General features: G+C 40.1%; 1 protein-coding gene across 1 annotated transcript; it reads right to left on the bottom strand.

The window, feature by feature from the left end:
- Positions 1–1,275: 1,275 nt before the first annotated feature.
- LOC106540486 (C4b-binding protein alpha chain) lies at positions 1,276–27,409 on the bottom strand. Its single transcript, XM_087720116.1, has 7 exons — positions 22,444–27,409; positions 19,672–19,866; positions 17,790–17,886; positions 16,767–16,852; positions 7,112–7,309; positions 5,193–5,375; positions 1,276–2,038 (listed from the first exon to the last, which is right to left on the bottom strand). Exons 1-7 carry the CDS (start codon positions 22,517–22,519, stop codon positions 2,007–2,009), a joined length of 867 nt encoding a protein of 288 aa, XP_087576242.1. The 5' UTR covers positions 22,520–27,409; the 3' UTR covers positions 1,276–2,006.
- Positions 27,410–27,520: the final 111 nt, after the last annotated feature.

Genomic DNA, 27,520 nt, shown 5'->3' with positions numbered 1-27,520 from the left:
TCTTAGCTTGTTTATCTGTGTTGGTTTCTTATACAGCTTCTTTTAGAGTAAATTGAAAATATGCAATCGAAATTTTTTTTGATAAGGTCCATGATTCTGGGTATTTCAATCTTGGTGTATTTGGTTAGTTCAGGTGTATGGTGTGCACAGCCAACACAATACACAGCACACCTGACCTAACCAAATACACCAAGAATCATGGATCTTATCAATCTTTGATAAAATTGATAAACTTTCAGTTTAATAGACAAATGTATTCACAAATCAAAGGAACACCCATTGAATCATTGATTTCGGGATGCATAGCTGAGACTGTAAACGATGGCTGGAATCTATAGCACTCCCATGGTACAACCCAAAGTATGTAGATGGCACTGATAGGGCAAACCACTGCCTTTTGTTTACAGTTAGTGTTTTGCCTTGTAACTAAGCAGTTGATGCAGGAATTCCTTTTCTTTTCCTTCTCTCTCTCTCCCCCCACCCCCATTTTACCTAAAGGAGCATATCTTTATTATTATTCCTAGCATTCTTTGCTAACCTTCCCTTTTTTGAGTGATCACTTTTCTGGCACTGGCTGTATTTGTTTTCTGGAGAGTTGCTATTTCCTGAAACTCATTATGATATTTTAAAGAAGGAATCATTGGTCATTACAGAAGTGTTCAATTTGGTTTCATCACAATTTTCTCAAAGGTTATCTTAAGTCATGAAAGCTGGATGACTTTGGACCAGTCACTCTCTTTTGGCCCAACTCACCTAATAGGGTTTTGATTGTGAAGAAAATATAAGTGTGTTGGATATGGTTTCTGCTTTGAGTTATTTCTAAAATAAGAATAAATATGGGATACAAATACATTGAATTAATACATTAAATATTCTGAATGCTACTCTTTGGAAGTACAGACAGGGTAAAAGAATTTGGGACACTTTCACAATCTTACACAGCATCAGGTCAGGTGGGCCCAATTTTTTACATTTTAACTTTGCACAACAAACAGGCTGATGCTATATTGACCATCAGGGAAACACCTTCCTATCTTCTTTCCCATTTCTTGAGAACTGCACACCTCAAAAATTTTAATTTCCTTCTTCTTTCCTTATTGCAATTCTGCCATGACAATTAGGCAGCTGGACATTTTGATACATTCAAGCTACCTATCTCCCTATCCATGGCTTTTCGCAGCCTTGGTTTTTTAACAGATGGAATAAATTATTCTTAAGCTTGAAGAGGACAATTTTGTAAAGATGTAATAAATATCTGATCTCAAAGTTATCAAATGCTGAATAAAGATTATTTATTCATGGAAGGGAAAAAGGAAAAATAATGTTTACATTAAAGGTAATGTGTGCATCAGAGGTACCTTGCTGCCGGTTCGGCCCGGATCAGCCAAACCAGTAGTAGTGGCGGCAGGAGGCTCTGCTCACCTGCCCGGACACTTCTGCACATGTGCAGAAGTGTAGTGTGCCCGAACCAGTAGTGAAAGAATTAGCAACCCACCCTTGGTGTGTATTCTCACTAGCAGAGGGCGATCAGTTATTCTGCATGGTTTCCTTGTAGCCTGAATTAAAGATACTGAGCAGTGCTTCTGAGTCTCCCATCAAGACCAGCCAGGAGAAAAGCTAGGTCAAGTAGCAATACAGATTTCTGATTTATGGTCAAGTCCTGGTCAAAGGAGTTTGATAGTTATCACTAGTTTTCTTTAGTAACATTGATAACATGATGAATCATTTGTGAATCTGGCACCAATAATAGAGTCAGTGATTTGGTATATGCGCTAAATTTATTTTGTCTTCTACATTAGTGATTTTTTTTTTAAAGTGTGATCATTTCTCTAACTTCATTACCACTCCTGGATTTCATATCTCATCATATATTTTGAGAACAAGAAAGCATATATTTGTGGGAAATTCAAAGAAATAAGGCTTAATGGCAACAATCATTAACAAATTGTTTTTCCATGTCTGGTTAGTTGCAGGATGTGCAGAATTAGATCCAGGTTTTTTTCCAATTATATCCAACCGATCTTCAATGGACTTTTCTCTTTTTTAAAAAATAAAATAATATTTGATCACTTGAAAAATCAACATAGGACACATCTCTAAATAAATCGTGGACATTTTGAATTGGGGGAGCCATATAAATTGAAACAAAAAACAAAAAAACAAAACAATGAAATGTCTTTTATTGCACATAAGATCATGAATGTCATATGCCAAATTAGCTGAGCCTGAATTGTGGGTGTATCTAAAATTTATTTTTCTTTCATTGCCAAAATGAAAGGCTTATATTAGTTTTCTCCAATTTCCACTCTTCTTGTGCTTGACAAACATTCTTAAAATATGGGTTTAAGATGCAGGATCTTATGTACTAAGAGACAGGCATTGGTTTTTAGTAGCTATTAACCCATTCATACCTCTGGAAACAGTCAGGACTATTTTTGTTGTTAGCATATGACATTGTTACAATAGCCAGGGATCACAATGCTATTGCAAAATAAGTAGATTTGCTTCCAATTTACCAGCTTTGTTGTAAGGAACGCTTGTGTGCTTCCCAAGGTGTGCCAAAGGAGGGCGAGCTGGCTTTGTACCAGAAAGAAAGATAAGCAACTCTTCTTGCAGCAGCATCCAAGCCCCCTCCTTCCCCAGAGGTGCCTTGCAAATGGGCACTACAACTGGAAAGGTTCAAAGCTGGCAGGAATCTGAGTGCCTGAATGGAACATCAACTCATCTCCCCACTGAAGTGATACCTATTTAACTATACAAGGCAGTGGTGGGATTCAAATAATTTAACAACCGGTTCTCTGCCCTAATGACCAGCTGGGTAGGCGTGGTTTGGTCGTCATGTGATCGTGTGGCCGTGGCCAACTCAACATCACTCAATTTGATGGGTGCTTTGCCTTCGCTGTTACAATGTCATAGGGGTTAACTGGAGAGGCAGTTTCTGTAAGCAGGGCAATAAAGATTAGGCTCTAGCCTAATCCACACCAGAATTTTTCCTTCCTGCCTTCCTTACAAGATTAGCCTTGTAAAATGGAAAAAAACAACAAAAGGAGATTTCTTCCAATAATCAGTTCTCCGAACTGCTTAGAAAGTTAACAACCGGTTAACTGAATAGGTGCGAACCGGCTGAATCCCACCACTGATTCAAGGGGAAAATGCTTTTGAACAATTAGCTGGACAGAAGCGGAGGCAAGTGATGGGAGCTCACTCTGCTGGAGGTGGTCTCAAACCACTGGAATAGAGACCATCTCCAGCATCATTAAGGCACTAAGTCACAGCCCTTCATATTCAGGATTTGTAAATATATAGTACATAAAAACAGTTGGTTCTAAATTTAAATATAGTTATCTGAGAGACCCAAATACTATTGGCTGACAATAGGCTTGCCCATAGTCTAAAGATATCATTCAATATTTGTAGTCTACAATATTTTTGTGTTGCACATTGCAAAAAACATATATTAATCTCACATAAACAAAATATTTGTAAATATTACACAGATAAAGTCAAAACTGTATCTCATCCAAAAGTTTTTCATCAGAATTTTTTTTCTAGGATTCTCTTTGACTACGAATATTTTAGCAGATATGGCTAAAAACTTTCAACATTGTTCACAAACTCCAAAAATGGAAAACTTGCTTTCTTAAATGAGATTATAATATTTGGAATATACTTATAGTCATGTGACAAATAAAGTACACCTTCTTTAGCTTCTATTGTTTTACATATCAGCACATAGCAAAAACCATCTGGTTCTTAGCAGTTTTGAAAAGTAGGTAAATACAAACTCAAATGAACAGCAACACATGACATATCACACCATGCCATCATCTATTTTACAAAATGAAAGTCAAAATGGAGAAGAAGCCATGTGTGAAAAATTAAGTATATTCTTACTGCTTCAATATATAGGAAGAGGCTAAGTAGCAACCAGGTGCTGCTAATCTCGCATCCTTGATCAACTGATCATCAGCAAGTGTGATTGCCTCTATAAAAGATGAACCTTTAGGAGTTTGCTGATACATACCTCATTGAGGTATGTATGAATATAATGCCAAAGAGTAAAAACACCAGCAATGCTCATAGAGAAGCAATTGTTGCTGTCCATCAATCTAGGAAGGGTTACAAGGCCATTTCCAAACACTTTAAAATCCATAATTCTACAGTGAGGAAGTTTAATCACAAGTTTGCTGGGTCTCTAGAATTGAGGTGTATGTTAACATAATGCCAAAGAGTAAAGGCATCAGCAATGATCTTAGAAAAGCAATTGTTGTTGATCACAAGCACATCAGGAAATTTACAACAGAATGGCCGAAAAAGAAAACAATCAAGGTTTACAATGAGTCAGTCAGTCCAAACCTCAACCTATTTGAAATGCTAAAAGAGCTGTGCATAAACTAAAGTCCACAAAGCTCAATGAACTGAAGCAATATTGTAAAGAAGAGTGAGCCAAAATTCCTCTGCAATGATGTGAGAGACTAATAAAGACATACAGAAAACAATTACTGCATGTTATTACTGCTAAAAGTGAACCTGCAAGTTATTGAATCATATGCCATCACATATGGCTTTTACGTTTTGGCTTTGTTTTTGTAAAATAAATGATGTCATGTCAATGGATACTCTCAATCATCTAGATCATGATTGTTCCAAAGGTGCTTTTGCAAAGGACTTTCTTGTTTTTCTTCATTTTCTTTTTTTGGTTTTGGAACTGAAGAAGCTTCTTGGATGAGAAGAAGAATGTTTTCAAGAAAAAGATAGTCCAATTGCCTTTTGAAAAGGACCTTTGGAACAAATTATGACATAGTGTAATATATTATGTGGTATTGTTCATCTGAAGTTGTATTTACCTGCTTTTAAGATCTGCTAAGTACCAGATGATTTTTACTATGTCCTGATATGTAAAACCATAGAACTCAAAGAAGGTGTATTTTCTTTGTAATATGACTGTAATTTTTCTAGCCAGTTTATTGCATTTCTACACTAATACAAATTAACAGTAAAATTACATGAGGATTCAACTTCACTCTTATCTTCTTCTGGAGGGTTAGGGGAAGGAATAGATGTCAGTTCTGTGATTACACCAGCCAAAAAGAGAGGGGAAAATGTTTATATAGCTTTCTTAACACCCAGGATGTGCAACTTTCAAATGTTCAACTCTGATGTTCAACAAAGTTTTAAGAAAAATTACTTACGCTTATCACACCATGGACCAGGCGGTTTCCACTGACTATCAGCATCACATTTAATTATAGAAGATCCTACCAAAACGTAGCCAGGATTACATTCAATCACTATTTTATTCTGATATGTATACACATCTTGAAACACACTTATCACTCTTCCATTTGGAATGCGTGGTCTATGACACTTGACCTCTGGAAAAGAAATCAGCATTTAGTTTGCAGCAAATATCCAATTGGCTTAATGAGGAACAAAAGTATGCATGGTGTTACTGATATACAAATGCTGTGAGCTGTATATTTTTGTCACAGAGTGGGAAACAAGTACATAATGGTGACATGTATGTACATTGTGGAATCACCATGTGATGTAATTATGGTTTGCTGCCACAATTAAGAATCTTAAGCCTGGAAACCATTATTTTCTTAGCTTTGGCCAAAAAGAATAGCTACCTAATTTGACTGCACCAGGTCTGCAGGATTTGCATGGAAGAGGATTAAATGGTCACAAAGCTAATTACCTGCAGTTTCAAATAACTGAACAAAATATGTAACTTTTATTATAAAAGTGTGGTACCTGTTAATCTACTTGCATTTAGATGCTTTCAGACTGCTGTGTTGGCAGGAGCTGAGATTAGTGACAAGAAGTCACTATACCTTGCAGCAGTCGGGTTTCTAACTGCAGACCTTTTAACGGACTAAGCATACAGGAGGGTAGCAGCATTCCATGTTTTGCCATATACCTTGTGTTGTGGTGTGATTTCATGCTGGCTACATTACTGTGGAAATGTCTCCAAAGAACTCTGGTTTTGGCTTAAGAAACAGAAATGAGCACTGTCCCTTAAAGTTGATCACAACTAGTGGAGTAAAATCCACAGGGAGACCTTTATTACAAAAATGTAATACTGACAGCCAGTATGGTATAGTGTTGTAGGCTAGTATCAAAGGTTCACCCTAAGTTACAGAAGTTCACCGTGTGACTATGAGTCAGAACCTCACTTTCAGAATATTCTGTTTGTTGCTGTTATAGGAAAAATAGGAGTGTGTTAGTATATATGAGGTCCAGGAATAAAATATATTTCGAATGAATAAAGTACAGCAATTACGAAAGATCTTGGAATTCATTAGTTAAGAATTTATAAAATAAATATTTGGGATATGAAAGAAACTATAAGACTTGTAAGAGAATATACTGTGCCTAATTTACAAAATCATGATTATATCAAGCTGAAATTAATACCCTATTTTTTCTGCCTCACTCTTGAAAAATATTCTGAGTTATGTGTGAAAAAATATTAACCAATTCTGCTACATTCTGTAATAATACTATTTCTAGACTTCTACCCAGCCAACAGTAATATAACTCAGTTCACAAACATAGACCTGTAGATATAGTAGTTAATTTTCTTTATAAGACACTCAAGCAACCAAAAATCATTGAGATCAGTTATCAACAAGTGATTTTAAAGTAATTAATATGAAACCTGACTATTTTTAAATGACGAGTTTGAAGTAAGATTTGTTTTATATGATTAAGGCACATTGGACTCTTGCCATGGGGAATCCTCTTGTTAGATTATAAGAAATTGTCCAATGTTTTACCTTACTGCATTAGAGAGAAACAAAATTAAATCATTTTTATTATCCCCCTAATAAATAATTTAATAGTTTAATCAAGCTCAAGGAGGTAATTACCAAATCAGAATAAAAGTAGTAGAATAATTTATTCAAACTATGTTTGCATTTCTTTCAATACTCCCATGTGGGAACTAGTTTCAGATGGATAATTCCAATTTTGTAATCCAACGCAGCCCAATGTTTAGAAGACAAGATTACCAGATTCTAGCCCCCCCAAAAATGCTTAACAAATGGGGGAGGAATAAACAATTTTACAGTCTGAAAGTAAGTAAAAGAACATAAAATTCCATTACTTTTGCATTCAGGTGAAGGCCAATTCCACTCTCCAACTACACTATTTTCTGGTACTACACATGTAATAGTAGATTGTCCAATAAGGGAGTAATCAGCATCACACCGATATATTACTACCGCGCCAGTATCATATACATCTGAAAGATTGGGGTCATATCTTCCATTGGCTATTACAGGAGGAGGAGCACAAGGAATACCTGGAGAGAAAAAAAATCAACAAATTCAACTAGGCTAGAATTGTAAAGCATTTGAATGAAAATTACCTCATGATATAGACATTTAGCTTTTCGAATTAACTACTTCAATCAATCAGGTAAATGCAATCTTTGGAATACTTTCTACAATCAACCAGAAAACCAGTGACTTTTCTAGTGCCCAGGAAAATATTCCTAAGAAATAAATATCTGCTGTCTAGCTCCATCATGAGATTTCTTGGTACAGTTCTTTTTATCAAAGTGGTCTTCCTCATTAGGATCTCTTCCATATGCAAGTTTAAACTAAAAACATTACATTCTTCCTTTGGAAAATTTGATAAAAGTGATCTCAACAATTACATGAACAACAAAGTACCCATTTTGAAGCAAGTGCTAAAATGATGGGCACTTTCAGGAGATAGCTATGCAACCCAGAGACGCTTGCCCTCTTTCCCTAACTTCAGGTCCAGAAATCTTCAAAGCATCATCATTTAATGCTGATGGGCATGTGGGGAGAGGGCCTGGGGGCTGTGGGACCCACCAGGGAGGGATTGGGGGAGGGGAGAGAGGAGGCAGGGGGCACTGCAGAATTCCTGCAGGCAATTGTAAGAACGAATAACTGTGAGGATGCTGCAGCAGCTGTAACTTTGGAACTAGGTAGCTTTTGTGGGATCTGTAACTTTGAAAAGCCATTAAGTGACCAGTTGTTAAGCAAGGACTACCTGTACAACTGAAGAAGGCAGGATTCTGGATAGCTTTGCTAATGTAATCCCATCTAAACAAATTTGAACAGTTAGTGCAATGAATTTTACCATTAAAAAGGTACCTGCATTTGCTTTACTGTGAGTAGAACCCACTAGAATGGAGAGGCTAATGACGCAAAATCTTTAGTTGCACACACGGTTCTAGTCACATTTAAGGAAACATGAGCAGTAGCTCCTTTCATGGCTTAATCTTCAATCCAACAACATTGTCATCGAGGGGAAGGATCAGTGGTGGGTTTCAAAATTTTTTTGAACCTACTCTGTGGGTGTGGCCTTCTTTGTGGGAGTGGCTTGCCGGCCATGTGACCTGGTGGGAGTGGCTTGCGGCCATGTGTTTTCTCTCTCTCTCTCTCTCTGTGTGTGTCTTTCCTTCCTTTTGTCTCTCTGTCCCTTTTTTTCCTTTCATCTCTCTCACTCTTTCTTTCTTTCTTTCTTTCTTCCTTTCTTTCTCTTTTTCTTTTTCTCTCTGTGTGAGTCTTTCTCTCTCGCGGTGTGTGTGTGTATGTCTGTGTGGCTCTTTGCCTCTCTCTCCCTCCCTCTGTGCCTGTCTATGTGATTCTCTCTCTGTGTCTGTCGATCTGTCTATCCCTCTGTGTGTGTATATCTCTCTCCACTCTCCCTCTGTGTCTGTGTCTGTCTCTCATTCCATCTATCTCTCTGTGTCTCTGTCTGTCTGTCTGTCTGTCTGTCTGTCTGTCTCTCTCTCTCTCACACACACACACACACATACACACACACACACACACACACAGAGAGAGAGAGAGAGAGAGAGAGAGAGAGAGAGAGAGAGAGAGAGAGAGAGAGAGAGAAACAGACACACAGAAACATACTGTGGTCACCTTGTTGAGTGTTCCAATCACATTTGAAACACTCAACAACTGGCCTGTATTCATGGTTTTTTGCAGCATTCTGCAGACATGGGAGCAAAATATATGGTTAAAAGTACCTGGCAGCGGCGTGCTTCCCTGGGGGGCTCCACAGAACATCCCAAGACCAATGGCTCCGAGATGAGGGACGGAATCTTCACCGCGGGCCTGTAAAGCTTCATCCAACAGAGGCAGCAGGACAAAAGCCCCTCTCCCAACTGGCCCTTCCTCCCTCTGAGGGCAAGGGACCCGGCTGCCCCACTGCCTCTGGCTTCCTTCCGAGAGTCTCCACTCTCCGGGGCTGTAATTGTGCAGGCTGTGTGTGCGTGCTTATGTTTTCCACGGAGGTGACGGATGGGCTTTAGAATCGCTCCATGCCTTGGAAAACATAGGGGCGCGCGGGCAGCGGGGCAGCTGGGACAAGGGAGTGTAACCCATATGGCTTGTTGAAACAGCAAAAGAAGGGACAGGAGAGGAGTTCGGCTGTTTGAAAAACCCCACTTGGAACTCCTCTCCTGTTCCTTCTTTTGCTGTCTGTACATGCAGTGCGTGTCACACTCCCTTGTCTTTCATAGCTAGCTTGTTTCCAATTGGGGTGGGGATCCATGGTGAGGGACGGAAAAAATCGATTTCTTCCCTCCTCCCCCAATTGGAAACAAACTGGCTATGAAAGACAATGGAGCACAACCCGCACGGCTTGTTCAAACAGCAAAAGAAAGGGACAGGAGAGGAATTTAGCTGTTTGAAAAGCCCCGCTTGGAACTCCTCTCCTGTTCCTTCTTTTGTTGTTTCTACATGCCGAGCAGGTCGCGCTGCCTTGTCAGCAAGGGCGCTTTGCAGCGACAGGGGCCAGGACTGGTACCAAGTTCCTGGAAGTTAATTACTTCCGGGTTTACCGACCAACCGGTCCTCAAGGACCGGCAAGGACCAGCATGAACCCACCCCTGGGAAAGATATAACTAACTATGTTGAAGATAGTCTGCCTCATATTCTTTAAACTGGTTCCAGTATTGGTGGCAGAGGAAAAGATCAAGCTTAGGGTCCTTTGATAGTGTTATTTAATGATAAAATGAAGCTATGGGGAGGGGAGGAATCATTTATCAATGCAAGTCAAGTTTTATCAGTATGTATAGTGAATTAAACTTTATAATTTGAATTGAAGCTCTACAGGTAATATTGCTATTCTGATGCCTAGGGAGCAGAAGATGAGGAAAAGGTTTAATCTAAGCAAGATGAAGTAACTGCGTTAAGACATCATCTATTCCCTTGATGGGGGTACTCTTTTTAGTCCAGGATACTTTATAATCTGGGGGATATTGCCTGAATCATGGTGCCTCCTCAAGGAGTATATAACAGCTGTGGCAGTGACGTGCGGTGAGGTTTATGGCTGGTGAGGCACTGACCTCATCACAATCAGATTTAAAACATTAAAACCCTACAAATTATCTTATCCAATATTTGATTGGCAGCAGTTAACGGATTATGTTTAAAGTCTCACATCAGCATTCTTTACACATACTCAACTTACAACTGTTCATTTAGTGACTATTCAAAGTTACACCACTGAAAAAAGTGACTTAAGACCGTTTTTCACTTATGACCATTGCAGCATCCCCATGGTCACATGATCAAAATTCAGATGCTTGGCAACTGGTTCATATTTACAGTATGATGGTTGCAGCGTCCTGAAGTCACGTGATCACTTTGTGCAGCCATCTGACATTTTGCAACCTTCTGACAGAAGACAAGCAAAGTCAATGGAGGAAGCCAGATTCACTTAACAACCATGTTAGTAACTTAACACCTGCAGTGATTCACTTAACAATTGCAACAAGAAAAGTCGTAGAGTGGGGCAAAATTCACTTAGCGTCTTACTGTGCAAAATAAAATTTTAGGTTCAATTGTGGTCATAGGTTCAGGACTACCCGTCTCCTATTAATCTATGACAAATGATCATCATGAAGGGAGGACTGTGACATCTTTGATCTTTTTGCAATTGCATAGAAAATGGGGAGAATTATATTTTACTTCAGTTGTTCTTGGAAATGAACAGCTATCAGTAATAAAGTTTAACAGGGAATGGCATACGCTATTGAAAACATATTGTCCCCTACAACCCTGGGTAGAAGTTTTGGAATATATTTAAGGAAAGTTAAATATTAATAATTAATTTAATATATGTTGCCTGCACTGGATGTTTGCATAACCTGTTGATTAAGGAACATTTCTAATACAGATGTATATATGTTGACCTGCAAAAGTTGCTTCAGGTGAAGTTTTCTGCATATTTAATTCAGAATGGAGGAAGAGAGGAGAAGAGATGAAAGACAAGGGGAGAGGAGGAATTCCTACTTTCCCCCCCAATGTATCCCTCAGCAGTATGTTTAAAGCCCTCAATTGCAGGTAACTGTAATTCACGTCCAGGTCTGCTCAACCACCCTGCTTTGCACCCCAGGTATTATTTAGCTAGGGGTGGGTAGAAAACAATGAAGAATAAATGTGTTCTTCCTGGAGCTTGGGGGTGGGGAGCAGCCAACCCCCAAGGAAAGGAACCATAGGTGGTTAAAAGGTAATAAACGCAGCCTTAGCTCAGCAGAAATGACTGGATTCTATTATTAGCCCACCTTGGATAATGGGTAACTTCCAATAAAATGCAGCAACCAGGAAAAGCACCTAGGGGCGAAGAAGCTTATCCGGCTTTCGCCTTAAATTCCTCTCCTCCACGTGTGTACCTTTCCTCCTGGGCTCTCTCCCGGCTACCTCGCCAGCTGCTTCTTTTCCCTTCGCCTTCCAGCCTGCCAAGAAGTGCCAGATCTGAGCCAAACCACCATTGCAGCTTGGCCCGGATTGCGGGGAAACCTCACTAGCGGAAAGTGCTTTCTTTTGCCCGCGGCAGAGCTCAGGCGTTCGGTCCTCTTCCCCAACACCCCACTGACTAATCCACCTATTTGTTGGAAGCTTTGGTAGGCTTGCACACACCCCCCCCCCCAATTCTTCCTCCTTTTGCAATTCATGCAAGGTTAACTCAACAGAGAAGATTCAATCCAAGTGGCAACTGGCATTGTATTTATTAAAGAAAAAAGAAAAAAAAGGAAATCTGAAGGAAAAGAGGGAGCGTGGGGTGGGGGTGGGGGGGCATTAGAAACCAAGGAAGAGGAGGAAGAGCTGGCACATTGCTGCAGCTTTAAAGAGGATGACAGAGTTGGAAGGGAAGGGACCAATGACTGCACTGGACTCATCACTTACTCTGCTGCTGCTGAGTCAAAGGAAGAACTAGCGCTCTCTACTATGAGGCAGGAGAACTACGTGCCTCATCTACCTCTGGACTTTTTAGGCTTTTAACCCTTGCTTAACTCTGCTTGAGTAATCATAAAATGCCTAAAAAGTCTGACTAGATGAAGCACGCAGTTCTCCTGCCTCATAGTAGAGGGCGCTTTTAGAAGCTTTTTTAAACAGTTAAGCAGAGACATCCACAGTGAGGCAGCAGCTAGCTAGCCTCACCTCAGCTCTTGCCTTTTTCCTTTTACATTTTTTTTTCTGTGCCTCACCTGCTTCACCTGACTGCACGTCACTGAGCTGTGGCTAGTAGAACCTTCCAGTTCACTTTCCTTCACGTTTCTTCCCTTTCCTTAACTTTGCTTTCCACAGTGTTATATTGTTTATCAGTTTTAACCTCTCTCACAGATACTCATAAATGCCTTAAAAACCATTTGGTTGAACATTTGCAGCATACTCTCTTTGAAAATAACAGAGAATGTGTAGGTAGTCGAAAGATGCATAAATGCCATTAGTTATGAGTGTATCTCATTTTGTCTATATAGCTACACTTCCCTCAGAGCTGCACTGGTGATGGGTTTATTCAAACTCCTGGTTGTCATCATTAAACAGCTGATGACCTAAGTATCTTCAGAAATGTCTAACCCAATAACTGCCTGACCAATGAGATCTGAAGCCACCCTTGTGTGGAACAGCATTCCCCCCACCCACTTCAGAGATGAGAATAGCTCCAACCATGAACCTTGTTAGATAGGGTGAAAGTATGAGGCAGACTCAGGCTTCAGCAACAAACAGCTCTTTATTCAGTGACAACTATTTACAATCCAGCAAAGACTCTGTCTGGCAGCAGCCCTTTCATAGGGAGCTGTCAGACCTCTTGACCAATCAGATTGAACTGCTGTTCCCGCCAGAACAGAGGACCTGTGTGAAAACTACCATACTGTCTGTCAATATGTAACACCCTCCCCTTTTAGTTGTGACTCGCCCAGACCTGCACAGTTCAGTTGGAGCTGGATCTTCAGTCAGGTTGGATGGAACTGCTGTCTCTTTGGCTTTGCTTGCTGGAAGCTCCTGGAACTTTCCACAGGGCGCGGCTGGTGTTTCTGGAGCCAGTTCACTCGGAACTCACTGTGGCCCTGCAACTTCAGCAGATAAGTACCGCAGTACCTTCAGGCTTGAGTAGTCTGTAGAAGGAGTGAGTTCATGCTCTTTTTGGATAGGGCTTTGGCTAACTTGTGCAGGAGTTACCTCTGGTTGCCTAAGATTGAATTGGGAGAGGCGGCCTCAGAGTTGGTCAATGTGCCACCTCCATGTCCTACCATCCTCGAGCTCCAATTGATATGAGCGAGGTCCGGTAATTCCTTTGAGGAGAGCTGCCCCAGCATAGTTGTGGGCATAAACTCGATCCCCTATGCTAAAGTGTCTAAGTTATCAAGTCAAATCTGGAGGTGTCATGGCAGAATAGTTTGGGTGTAGCCGGTCTAAGGGCGAACTTAGCTGGTGACTCATTAGAAGCTCAGCGGGGCTTCTCCCAGTGGTAGTGCATGGCATGATGTGCTGTTAAAGGAGGAATTGGTCTACCTGTGTTTGCCAATCTCCCAGCCCCATTCTAGATAGGACTTCTTTAGCGGGTTGCACCATTCTCTCCACCTGTCCATTACTGGCCGGATGGAATGGTGCGACCAGGCATGCCTAATTTCCTGCGAAGCTAAGTAAGCCTCGAATTGCATGGCTATAAATTGGGGCCCATTGTCACAGACTAGGACATTGGGCAGGCCCTGAGTGGAGAAAAGTCTCCATAGTGCCTTGATGACTGCTTCTGCCATGGTAGTGGCCATGAGGATTATCTCTAACCATTTTGAATAGGCATCCACAACTACCATGAATACTTGGCCATGAACTGGGCTGGCAAAGTCAATGTCACTAAGATCGTTCCCACTCCTTAGTGGGCACCTCTGGGGGAGCTGGTCTAGACTCCTGGTACGGTGTGCAGGTAGCCACCCATTCTTCGGTTCCTGTGCCTCGGTTCCATTGGCAGGTGGTAGGTGAGGATGGCCCCAATGCCAAACGGGGAAGCGTCACAAGTCAGTACAAGTGGCAGAGTCTGTTTGTACTGGACCAGAAATATGTCAGCTGACAGCAGTTTTTTCACCGCAGCAAATGCAGCAGCTTTAGCTCCGCCCCAGGTCCATTTCACTTTCTTGCTGAGGAGCCGATGCAAAGGTTCAGCAACCATAGCTTTCTGTTTGAGAAAGATGCTGTAGAAGTTAAGGAGTGTGAGGAACACCTGTAGCTCAGTCTGATTGCGAGGTGTGGTGGCATCCTGTATAGCTTTGATTTTTTTATTTGTTGGATGAATCCCGGAACCATTGATCAGGTACCTCAGAAATTCAACCCTGGGCACATTATTTTAGCATTTATCCTTTAAGAGGTGAAGGCCCTTTTCACTAATTCTTGTCAAAACCATCCTAGATTTTTTTTAAAGTTACTCCTTATTTGCAGCCGATACCAAGATGTCGTCGAAATAGGGGACGACCACTGGTATCTTCTGCAAAAGCCGTTCCATGACACTTTGGAACAGTCCAGGGGCAATACTATTGCTGAATTGAAGCTGGGTGCATTTAAAAGCCCCCCTGTGCTTCACAATGGTTTAGGCCTCTGCCATGGCACCATCTAAAGGCAACCGTTCGTATGCCTGCACCATATCCAATTTGACAAATGCAGGGATCCACTGACCACCGTCATAGGAAGCAGGTCCAAAGACTTGAATTGCACTCGGAAAGTGCCTCAGCCAAGAAACGGGATTCGGTTCCCCTAGTAGTCACTCAGGCATAGGTCTGGAACGTTCAGCTTGTGCCTTCATAAGCTGGGGACAGCCTTCTTCAGCGTAGCCCAGGACATGATAATCAGTGATGCCCGGTGTCAATCTCCATTGAGCATGGAGATCCCTCAAGGAAGATGATGACTCTCAGCTTTTTGTTCTGCGGGGTGCTTGCTTGACCAATGGTGGTCTGGAATGTTGCGTCAGATTCTGCTGCAGGCTGCTTTGGCCATGGTTGCCATGAGCCTCTTCTTGGCGGTTTCGGGTGTGTAGGTTGGCCCTTCAGTTGGTTCGATGCTGCAGGGAATTTCCTTCTGCAGACCCTGGCGATGTGCCCTTTTTGTTCGCAGTGCTGGCAGATGGCATCTCGGAAACGGCAGGCAGATTGCTGTTGGTTGCCTCCACAGCTGGTGCAAGGCAGGAAATGCATTTCAAATTTCCGCTCCAATTCTTTGTGATCAGTGCGCATGTGGTAGATTTCATTCTCGCTATCAGAGGGCTCAGGCTCTGTAGTCTCAGGATGCACTTCTGCAGTTTTGTGTGCACTTTTTGGGCTGCTCTGCCACTGCAAGGTCTCCGTTGACTTGGTTGAAGACTCAGTAGCCCCGGCTTCATCCAGGACGATTTGTAGAGTGAGGTTTGTCTTGGTGAGCAACCTTCTCTGTAAATTAACATCCCAAATGCCACAAATGATTCTGCCCAGCAATAGTTCATCTAAGACCCTGAATTCACAGTAGGCTGCAGCCTTCTAAAGTGTGGCAACATACTGGTTTATCATTTCCCCTTCTTTCTGGTTGCAGAGGTTGAATTTGTGCCTCCGCACATATTTAGATGGTCTGGAAGTGTAGTGTGTCTGCAGCATCTGTTGCAGGACCGACCATGTGACCAACTGTATCAGAGTTGGCTCAGATAGGTCCTTGGCTTCTAGTCCGCAGTAGCTCAGGAACATTGCTTTTTTCCGGCCTTCAGCAGGCCCAGGAGGTCATTGGCTTCGAGGAAGCATTCAAACCTTATCATATACAGTACGAGTCTCAGTGCTCAGTCACTGGGTCATACGGAATTGGTGGGGCATTCATAGTCACCTTGTCTTGGCAAGCAGATTTGAATTTGCCACTTTAAGATGGCTGCTTGCTGCCACGCTTTGCTCCAGGCTGGATTGACTTGCTGGATTGTATTTGCTCTTTTTGGTGCCTAGTTACCTTCCAATCCCACCTTCGTTGCCAGTGTTAGATAGGGTGAAAGGATGAGGCAGACTCAGGCTTCAGCAACAAACAGCTCTTTATTCAGTGACAACTATTTACAGTCCAGCAGAGACTCTGTCTGGCAGCAGCCCTTTTATAGGGAGCTGTCAGACCTCTCGACCAATCAGATTGAACTGCTATTCCCGCCAGAACAGAGGACCTGTGTGAAAACTACCATACTGTCTGTCAGTATGTAACAAATCTCTTTCTGAAGGTCTTGGGAATTGGAATATTGCAGTGTTGTTTTCTCTTGTAGTGAAGTGTTTGCTTATGTAATGTGATCCGTATTCTTTGCAGTATTGCTGCACTTTATGTTACTGCTTTTATTGTTATTTTGTATTTTTCACTTGGTTTAAGAACATTGGATATGAATATCATTCCGATAATGAAGGAAAAGGTAAAGGCTGGGCAGACTGAATTTTTGCTATTAGAAATTTAAATGTAAAAGCACCAAAATAAATCTAATAAGCTTAAAATAAAGTAACATCTTACGTTCGCAAACTGGAAGATCTTTATCCCAATCAAGTTTGCCTGATTTCATAACACATGAAATGGTAGAATTGCCTATCATCCTAAACCTAAAAGGGAAAAAAGACTTATCTTTTAGTAAATAAATTATGAAAACTATATAGAATATTTAAGATTGAGCCATGGATTGATTAGTTGCAATTTTTTCTCAACAATGACAGTTATAATTTTTGCCATCTTAACAAATATTTTATAACTTCATTCCATGTCTTAACATAATGATTTTGAAACAACTTGCAATTCCTAAATTTACACCCAAATATTCTACCCTTTTCTCAATCTTGGAACCTGTTTTATTCATAAATTATATTTCATTTTGCATCTTCATATTTTTATTAACACCTTTGGCTTCTATTTAATAATCTTAAAGCCAGCTAATAGGCCAAATTCTTTTAATTTATTTAAATTGAAAGGCCAGGATTGAATTCCAGACTTTGGGCAGAGTTTGCCTGCAATACTGCACTTTGTGGCAGGGCAGGAAGGGGCGGCGCCAGCCAGCAATTTAACAACTGGTTGGTTGAACCGTCCTAAACTGGCTGAATCCCACCACTGTACTGATCCATATCTGCTTATTAAGAATCCCTAGAAATGTATTCTAAAAACCCGGTAAGGTGCTACATACCAGAAATGTTCACCTTTAAACCAATGTCAAAGCTTCATATCCTACCCCACCATGTTACACATGTAATTTCACTACCAAGAATGAAGAAACCACACATGGAAAGATCCTCTGGGGATAGGAACACAGAAACATGTGTGGATATAGATTAAAATGGCCTCTAAATAATTTGATCAGTAAAACTTTGCTTTATGTTTAAGTTGCTTTTGAGTTATTTGTCTCTTAATGAAGGAGTATGAAGAGTTAGAGTACATATTCACAGTTCAGATTTTTAATATCAGTACTTTCTGAAACAGTACATGATTGTCAGTTCTCTCTAAACATATTTTACAAAACCAAGTTGCTATAAGAAATGATCTCTAACTTACCCATGATTGCAAGCAAGGGTTACTTTCATACCAAGTTTGATGTCAATTGCAAACTTTGCATGGCCATTTTCTATTTTTGGAATGGGACATCTCTGTCCTAAAAAATTGGAATTGGTGTTATCATGGGCCTTTGCCACACTTAAAATAAAATGAACACAGAAAATAGTATCTTTCTGGTGACTGAATGACTTGACTAGTGTAATCATTGGTCTGCAGAAAATCCTCAGGTTGGGGTTGAAAACTTGATGTGGATGAGAACAGTTCTTCTATGTCTCTGAGAGTTAGTGTGTCACAGATTGCACAGGTTGAAGGACTGTACTTTTATCTCATGTTCCTTCAAGGAATTTCTGGCATTATACATCTCTCTCTCTCTCTGTTATAGGGCTGTACAAATATTTCATCCTGTTTCTCTGTTTAGGCAGAGAAATACTTCTGAAATGATGATCCTACTGGACACAAATTGTCTAATAATAAGCTAGCAATCTGGTTCCTCCTCAGTGAGTAAATGTGGTGGTCCACAGTTTGTTTTACAGTTACAGATAAGCCTCAGTTATCAACAGTAATTTGGACAGGAATTTATACCACTAAGTAATATAGTTGTAATGTATAGCATCATGTGGCTGTATTTTTTAGTGACGGCAATACTGTCAGTCCCCATTGTTGTTAGCTGAGAATTGTGAATCATTAAGCAAGAATTTCCTCATGATTCCTTGCTGGCCCACTCCTTCCCTCCCAATTCACTTTCCTCACTTTGGAAAGAAGACTTTGCATGGTCAGCAGCTTCCACATAAAGGTTCCGGTTTTCAGCAGTGGGTGGAAAATGATGATGAAACTCAGCTGCAGATAGTAGAGTGCTGGGCAACCGGGATGGTAGACCACAGGGAGGTCCAAAGGTCAGAGTTGTAGGGAAGACAGGGGGGCCTGGAGAAGTTGAAATAAACCCTCCAGGTTTAAATATGGGTGGATTGTCAAGAGGCTGAATTTTTATCATGTGCCTTCAGGAGACCTGTAATAGCTGTAACTCGTACAATTCTTTTCAATGACATTATAACTTTATGAGTTTGAACAGTGCTGAACAAATGGGAGAAATTCTGAAACTAACAACCTAGAGATCCTGATTTCATCACAACGGTATGAAAATGGCCACACCCTAATATTTCTAATTCGATGAACAAAAGAATTCAAAAAGTACAAATTATTATTGCCCAGTAGAATGCTTTCGGAATTCTTATAACTCAGTATTCAGTATTTAGTCTGAATGTAAGTCTCTGAAAGTTTGCATGTATTTCATTCAGCATTTTATGAGATTAGGCTAAACAAAAATCTAAAAAGATTAAATAAGTGTGCAAACATGCTGTTTCTCTCCCTTTAGTACTGTTTTTGTTGAAGGTTTTCTTTAGAAAATATATGTGACCTTAACCTCCCACATGAGGGCAGAATATACATTTAATAAATGACAAATAAGGAAAAAAATAGATTCATCCTAAATGATAATACAAAGAGTAAACTTTGATGATTTTTCCTACCATCCTTAGTGTTAGCATTACACACATCCTAGGATCCTGGGCCTACTGCCCTCCAAAACAGTATCTGAATTAAGATGAATAGCTTCAAGGCAGCATTAAAACAATTGATGTGCCCTAGTATTTTTAATGAATTCTGCTGGCAGAAAAACTAAGAAACAGCAATTCAGAAACACCCATCCAAATGCTTGCTAAATTCTCATTATCCAATAGCCAGAAGAATTTTCACATAATGTTTTATTCAACATGTTACAGGGTGGAAACTAAAGTTACAACTTTAAATTTGACAATTTTGAAGAACTGAACATATTTCATTCAACATTTCATAGAAGCCACTGGTGTTGACAAAAGATACTAACCTTCACAAAGGGACATAGGAAGAATTGACCACTTCCCACTGTCAAGACATGTTATCCAATAATTTCTTTTAATTATAAATTCATAACCTGGGAGGCACTGTAACTCCAGATTAGTTCCAGCTGGATAGATATCTGCTAGGTCTCCTCCTCCTCTTAATGAAGAATGGGGAGGTAGAACTGGAGTTGGACACTGAGCTGTAGATAAGTAAAAAATGAGGAAGCTCTGAAGTAGGTAACAGAGAGGTTATTACAGTATCAAAGCAAACCATACATTAAAATCGTAACTATAGTTTTGCCCCTTGAAAATCTGTCCCAAGTGAAAAACCATCCTTGATCTTTCAGGTCTTCTAATGATGCACTCATCATCACTTTAACTGAGTCTGCTCATCCTGTTACTGACCATCCTCTTCTTTTTTCTTCTACTTTTCCCAGCACCAAAGTTTTCTTTACAGAGCTACCTCTTCACAATGCAATCATGTGAAAAGGAAAGTATGAGATCTATAATTGTACATATCATGATAGCAAAAATCATCTAGTCCTTAGCAGTTCTTAATAATAGGTTAGTACAACCACAGATGAACAAGAGCAGATGACACATCTCACCATGTTATCAATTATTTTACAAAATGAAAGCCAAAATGGAGAAGAATCCATGTGTGAAAAATTAAGTACACTCTTATTGTTTTCATAGGTAGAGAAGAGGCTAAGTAGCAATTAGGTGCTTCTAATCAAGCACCCTTGATCAGTTGATCATCAGCAAGTGTGAATGCCTCTATAAAAGCTGAAGCTTTAGGAATTTGCTGATCTCCAGCATTGAGGTATTTGTTAATAAAATGCCAAAGAGTAAAAACATCAGCAATGATCTTAGAGAAGCAGTTGTTGCTGCCCATCAATCTAGGAAGGGTTATAAGGCCATTTCCAAACACTTTAAACTCCATCATTCTACAATGAGGATGATTATTCACAAGTAGAGAATATTCAAGAAAGTTGCAAATTTTCCAGGCATGGACATTGCAGCAATTTCCCCCCAAGGTCAGACTATGCAAAGCTCAGAGAAATTGCAAGAAACCGAAGAGTTACATCGCACACTATATAGGCCTCAGTTATATGTTAAATGTTCAAGTGTATGATAGTACAGTTAGAAAAAGACTGAACAAGTTTGGTTTATTTGGAAGGGGAAAGTCTCTTCTCCCTAAAAAGAAAATGAGAGCATGGCTTAGATGTGCAAAGTTGCATCTGAACAAAACACAAGACTTCTGGAACACTATTCTTTGGACAGATGAGACCAAAGTGGAGATGTCTGGCCATAATGCACAGTAGCACATTTGGTGAAAACCAAATACAGTATATTAGCACAGACATCTCATACCAACCATTAAGCATGGTGGTGGAGGGGGTGATGATTTGGGCTTGTTTTGCTGTCACAGGCTCTAGGCACCTTGCAGTTGTTGAGTCAACCATGGACTCCTCTGTATACCAAAATATTCTTGAGTCAAATATGAAGTCATTTGTTGGACAGATAAAGCTTGGCTAACATTGGGTCATGCATCAGGACAATGTTCCCAAGCACACCAGCAAATCTACAAAAGAATGGCTGAAAAAGAAAGCAATCAAAGCATTGCAATAGCCCAGTCAAAGTCCACACCTGAACCTGACAGAAATGTTGTTTTGAGACTTCAAGTGAACAGTGCATAAACAAATGCCCACAAACTTCAATGAACGGAAGCAATGTTATAAAGTAGAGTGGGCCACTCTAGTAGAGTGGTATAGAGCAGAGGTGCTTCAAATGATCTAGGATACACAGCTGTTAGAAATTTATCTGGCCTGGTCTGATGGTGGCTTAGCAGAATGTTTGAAAATTAAAGTCCAATTTTGTGTCACTTACAATGGCTGCTTATACAATCTGAAACTCAAGTGATCTGTCTGTTATTAACTTTATTAACTTGAATCTTCACAATTTTGTTATGCGGGGAGCATAGCTGAGGCCAAAATAAAACCTGGTTTAAGCAAAAAAATCAAGTCAATAAATGTAGTTGAGAGTAATGACTACTATTTAATACTTTTTCCTTTTTAGTCATAAAAATACAATTTAATTATAATTTTGGCTGAGGTTCTGGAGTGTATCCATGATTTTCATGTGCATCTCTGGGCTTTATGTTGTGTAGCACACACTAAATATTTAAAAACTGCTTCCAAGCCTGACTCTTGTCTTAGTTCTGTCTCCTGGATACTTCTTGAGCAGCAATAAATTTAGACAGTGCTGCACCCCTTTTCTACATATGTTGTGACATTCTTTAAGTTCTCCACAGAGGCAGAACTCGCACTGCAACGAACGTAGTGGGACCCACATATATATTTTATTTATTAGATTCAAAAAGTGCTCAGGGTGACAAGCACAGCACTCCCTCCTGCTATTTTTCTGTACAGCAACAATCCTGTGGATCAAGTTAAGCTCAATTAGCCCCTTTTCACCAGTAAAAGTTTCAATGTTGAGGAACTCCAAGCCAGGTTGTCTCAGGCTTCACATATTCTTTATAAGGGTGCCTTAAAATATTGAATTGAAAGTATATTTCAAGATAGTATTTAAAATGATTCTATATACTTTGCACATGGCTATTTTATCTGTGGACGCTGCCTGTAAAAAGCTGTAAAATAAATGAGACCATGGCTTGAGGAAGCCTCGGTTCTCTCTCAGAAAGCAGTTAACCTCCCAGAAGTCACCCTTTTCTTTCAGAAACCAAAAGCAAATCCCCAAGACCACATTTTACTTACTTTGAACGTGAGTCAAGGACAGCAGCAGCAACATCCAAGCTAGGAATCCACCCTGGTTGCAAGATAATGCCATCATTGCCGCAGCAGTAGGAAAATCTCCGCTCTTCCAAAGAACTCAGAGAAGAATATTGGCAGCTTCGGACAGAGCAAAAATTTCCACAGCCGAAGGACAAACAGATAACCGAGTGTCTTTATTTACAATAGGCAGTTGGTGTCTTTTGTTGGTGAGCCAGAGAACTCCCTGGTTCAGAACAAACAAATAAATGTTTTATATGTATATATATATACTGTATACAAAGAACTCCAAGGATTAGAAATAAATTCAGACACAGAGTATGTCAAATTGGTGACGTAAATTGACAAGGAGACTCACAGAACAGACTTCTCAGTAGTGTTCAGAAATAAATGCAAATATGTTTTTATATTTATCCATACAGTTTATACATTGGCTAACTCTAATCAAGTCTAAGAAGCTTATACTTTAAACCACAAATCAATAAACAGACAGATACAGATCACATATATGTCCAGAAAATAAGCCAAACAGAACAACAAAGCAACCTGCTGAGCGTCAACAGCCAGCCTTCTCTAAGGCCTGGGAGAATAGCCAGGTTTTCAATGACTTTCAACGATTGTCAGGATGAGAACCATATGTATCTCTGAGGGGTGCTGTTCCTGAGGGCAGAGCTCACACTGAGAACACATACTTCCTAGTCCCACTGTGTTACATTGTTGGATTGAAGCAATCTGGAATGTACTAGTGGGTGGGTATTTTTTTACTACCGGTTTGCTTGTGTCCATACGCAGAAGCATCTGGGTGGGTGAGTGGAATTTCCCACCGTCGCTACTACCAGTTCGCCTGATTTATGCCGAACCAGGAGCAACCCACCTCTAGAATGCACCTACTTTGCCAATCTTACTGGATGGGCAGAAGCTATCAGAGATAGGCAATCCTTCAAATAATCAGATCCTATGCCAGGGGCATCAAACTTGATTTCATTGAGGACTGCATCACGGTTTGTGTTTGACTTTGGGAGGGCAGGGGGGTATGGCCAGGGGGGACAAGGCCAGCTTGTTATCACTTGTGTCAGGGGCACTTGTGGTGGTCAGAGCACTCTGCCAGCAAAAATGGGCTCCTGAGCTCCATTTTTGGCTGCAACGGACTCCTACGGACTCTGCCAGTAAAAACAAAGCTTGGGATGGCAGCACGCAACCCTCCTGAACTTTGTTTTTGCTGTGGGAGGCACCATGGGCCACTCCTTCACTGCTTCCAGATCTGGCCCTTGGGCCTTGAGTTTGACACCCTGCCCTATGCCATGAAGCAATAAGTGGGAATAAAAAAAATTCTGAACAATATGCTTATTTACAACAATAAAAGATTTTGGCCTGAAACTGATTAAATCAGGATTATACAAGAAAATTGTATTTGAATGAGGGTACAACAAACAGCCCTCTTCACAGCTTCTTTCTGGTCATGGGCTTTGCTTACCAGCCATTTTGCTAGAAACAATTGCAATCACTACATGAAGACTACCTCTAACTTCTTAGTCTTAAAGTTACCAAACAAAGCATAAGGACTCCACCTATACTACATCTTTTATAAGGACTTATGGACTCAGATTATAACACCACATCTAATAAAATACCAGAAAATATTGGTCTCTTTTACATACAGGCAATCCAGCAACTACATTTCCTGCATCGGATGAGAAGAGCATAGCTTTCTTCATCTGCCGTGGCCACTGTTTACAGAGGCACCATTGAGAGCGTTTTAAGAAACTACATCACTATTTGATTTGGTGGCGGCAGTGCCTCAGATAGAAAGTCAATTCAGAGAGTGGTAAGGACAGTGGAGAAGATTATAGGAAGCCTATAATAGCACATTTGTAAGTGCTATGTGCTTAGAGCTCAAAGCATTGTTAGACACACACACACATACACACTTCACCGTCTGTTTCTGTTACTCCCCTCTGGGGGGGGAGGTTTCAAAATATTTCTACCATCAGATTCTGAAGCAGCTTTGTTCCTATGCCATCCCTATGCCATCCCTCTCCACTTCAGACCTCTCAGAGATTTCCATTTTCTCTCTCTGTTTTATTTGTAGTCATATCACATTTCTGGCTCATCAATCCCTGTTCCAAGATGTTTCTAGAAAGATTCATTGCCAAGTCAAGTTTTTCCCATTTCATAGGAGCCATGGTGGCACAGTGGTTAGAAAGCAGTATTGCAGGCTAATTCTGCTGACAGCCAGCAGTTCAGTTCTGATCCACCCAAGGTTGACTCAGTCTTCCATCCTGCTGAGGTCAGTAAAATGAGGACCTAGATTGTTGGGGGGGCAATATGCTGAATCTGTAAAACACTTAGAGAGAGCTGAAAAGCACTATGAAGCAATATATCAGTCTACATACTATTGCTAAGTGCTATTGCTATATCTGTGCATTTAAAGATTTTTGTTCCTTAGCTAAATAGCTCCCCCCCTTCCAGTTAAATGCTGTTCTTACTTTCAGCTCTTTGTTGGAATAAATTGAATTTTATTGCTGTCTTCTATGGCTGGATTTTTAATTCTGAGCAGTTGAATAGGTTTGCTAAGACTAAGAGAAAAAAGAAACCCTCTTGTTGAGATACCATGACAAAGTTTTTTAAAAAGTTGAATGTACTCAGCCATTTACTTCTGCCTTGATGCTGGTTTTCCCTTCTCATTTACTGTGTATCACTAATATTTATTTTATTTATTTGTTTGTTTAATATACCACCCATCTGTTTAGTCATGCCGGCCACATGACCATCTTTGGATAGTGGCTAGCTCTTCAACTTTGAAATGGAGATGAGCACAGCCCCTAGAGTCGGGAACAGCTAGCACATATGTGTGAGGATAACTTTTACCTTTTTACATCTTGCCCAAACCACCTGAGGGCAGGGCATGAAGTAACAGATGGAAACTTATCAAGGAGAGATTTAACCTAGAACTAAGGAAAGTTTTCCTGATCGTGTGGAATGGCTTTCCACCAGAAGTTATAGGAGCTCCAACACTGAAGGGTTTTAAAAAGAGTATGCACAGCCATTTGTCCAGAAAGATATAGGGGTTTGGAGAGAAGACCTTCACCTTTGGACCTTCTTCCAACTATTATTCTGTATTCTATATTCATGGGGTACTTTGTCAAATGCTTTCCCAAAATTGGGATACATGTATCAAATAATTTGCATTCCCAGAAGCTGCCAAAGAACTTAACTAATTAAAAATGAGATAAGATTAGACCAGGAGAGTTTTGTTTTTGATAAGGCAGTGATAATATCTGGCAATTGTTTTCAGCTTGGTTACAGACTGTCTTGTTTATGAATCTTACATTAGATTGACTAGACTACAATTTTTTGGAACTTCCTTCTTTTTTGGACCTAGGAATATTGCTCTGCTTCAGATATCTGGCACTTCAAAAATTTTTGCAAGATTTTTCAAATATAATAGATGAGAATTCAGCCAAACTATCGGTTAGCCGCTTTAGTATCCTTAGCAGAGGTGGTATTCTGCCAGTTCGCACCAGTTTGGGCAAACCAGTAGTGGCAGTGGTGCAAGGCTCCACCCACCCACCACTCAGACGTCATAACGGACCTTCTGCGCATGTGCAGGTTCTGTGCATGCCCAGGCATGCACATGCTCCCACTACCGAACCAGTAGTGAAGAAAATAGGATATCATTGATGATCCTTTGATATAATTTATCTAGCTATGGAGATTTAAATTCATTCAAAATAAACAGGAATTCCCTGATGTTTTTTATTCTAAAGCACCAATCCTACCCATTCACTCTGCTAGACTAATATGTACGTTGAGTACCTCTGCCTTTTGTTACCTATTAGCATTTTACCTTTTAACTAAGCAGTTCATACAGGGATCATCAATTTCCCCCCAACTTGCCAAAAGAAACATTTGTTCTTCCTAGCACCCTCTGCTAACCTTTTTTGAACTTTTACATTTTTCTGACATCTGCATTTGTTTTCTGCAGAGTTGCTATTGCCTGAAAAACATTATGATGTTTTTAAGAAGGGACTTTTGGTCATTATGGGAGCTTTTAATTCAGTAACAGCACAATCTTCTCAAAGGCTATATTAGCCATGAAAGCCAGCTGGATGACTTTCATTTAGTCACTTTCTTTCAGCCCAATTCACCTCACAGGGCTGCTGGTGTGAAAAAAAATAGAAGGAGGAATGTGTGTTGGATGTTTGCTGCCTTGAGTTGTTTGTAAAAATAATGAAAGCAAGATAGAATTAAATTAAATTAAAGTATTACTTTAAATTAAATTTTCTGAAGGCTATCTTTTGGAAGTTCAAAGAGACTATAAGAATTTGGAATACTTATCACCATCCTACACAGCTCCTGGTCAGGTGGGCCCAATTTCCCATATTTTAACCATGCACAACAAACAGGGAAACACTTTGCCACCTTCTTTCCTATTTCCTGAAAACAGGAATAGTAGCACACATCAACCAATTATAATTTCCTTTTTCCTGGAGGAGTAAATTGTTGCAACTCTGCCATGACAATCAGGCAGCTGGGCTTTTTGATATATTTCAAGCTACCTATCTTCCTTCCTCCATGGCTTTTCACAGCCTTGGGTTTTAACAGATATAAAAAAATGATTCTTAAGTCAGAGATGGCAATTATGTAAATATGTACTGCCTGACCTTTTGCCAAAAAGTTACCAAACACTGAATGAAGATTTTATCTATTCATAGAATGGCAAAAAGGAAAAAAAAACATTTTAAACTACAGTGGAGATTAAAGGTAATGTGTGCGTTCTCACTGGCAGTGGTGAATTCGTATTTTGCATGGTTGCCTTGTAGTCTGCATTAAAGACTCTGAGCACTGCTTCTGAGTCTCCTATCCAGTCAGAAGCCAAGCTAAAACAAGTAGCAATAAAGATTTCTGATTTACAGTCAAGTCTTCATCAAGAGTTAACATGTTAGTTAGTTTGTGAATCGGGCATCAATATTTGATTTCATGATTTGGTATGTGCACTAAGTTTATTTTGTTTTCTATGTTAGCAATTTTTGAAAAAGTGTGATCATTTGTACAACCTTAT

This window comes from Thamnophis sirtalis, unplaced genomic scaffold, assembly GCF_051295495.1.
Source record: "Thamnophis sirtalis isolate CommonGarterSnake01/CBP01778 unplaced genomic scaffold, rThaSir2_p1.2 scaffold_7, whole genome shotgun sequence".
NCBI classification, from domain to species: Eukaryota; Metazoa; Chordata; class Lepidosauria; order Squamata; family Natricidae; genus Thamnophis; species Thamnophis sirtalis.
Note: the sequence above shows the minus strand (reverse complement) of the source record. Positions and strands in the feature narration are given on the sequence as shown.

Coding starts and splice junctions, on each gene's coding strand:
- LOC106540486 (XM_087720116.1), bottom strand. CDS start 22,519: ATGATGGCATTATCTTGCAACCAGGGTGGATTCCTAGCTTGGATGTTG. Junction 19,867..22,443: donor GTCCTTGACTCACGTTCAAA/GTAAGTAAAATG, acceptor ACTTATCTACAG/CTCAGTGTCCAACTCCAGTT. Junction 17,887..19,671: donor TCCTATGTCCCTTTGTGAAG/GTTAGTATCTTT, acceptor CCAATTTTTTAG/GACAGAGATGTCCCATTCCA.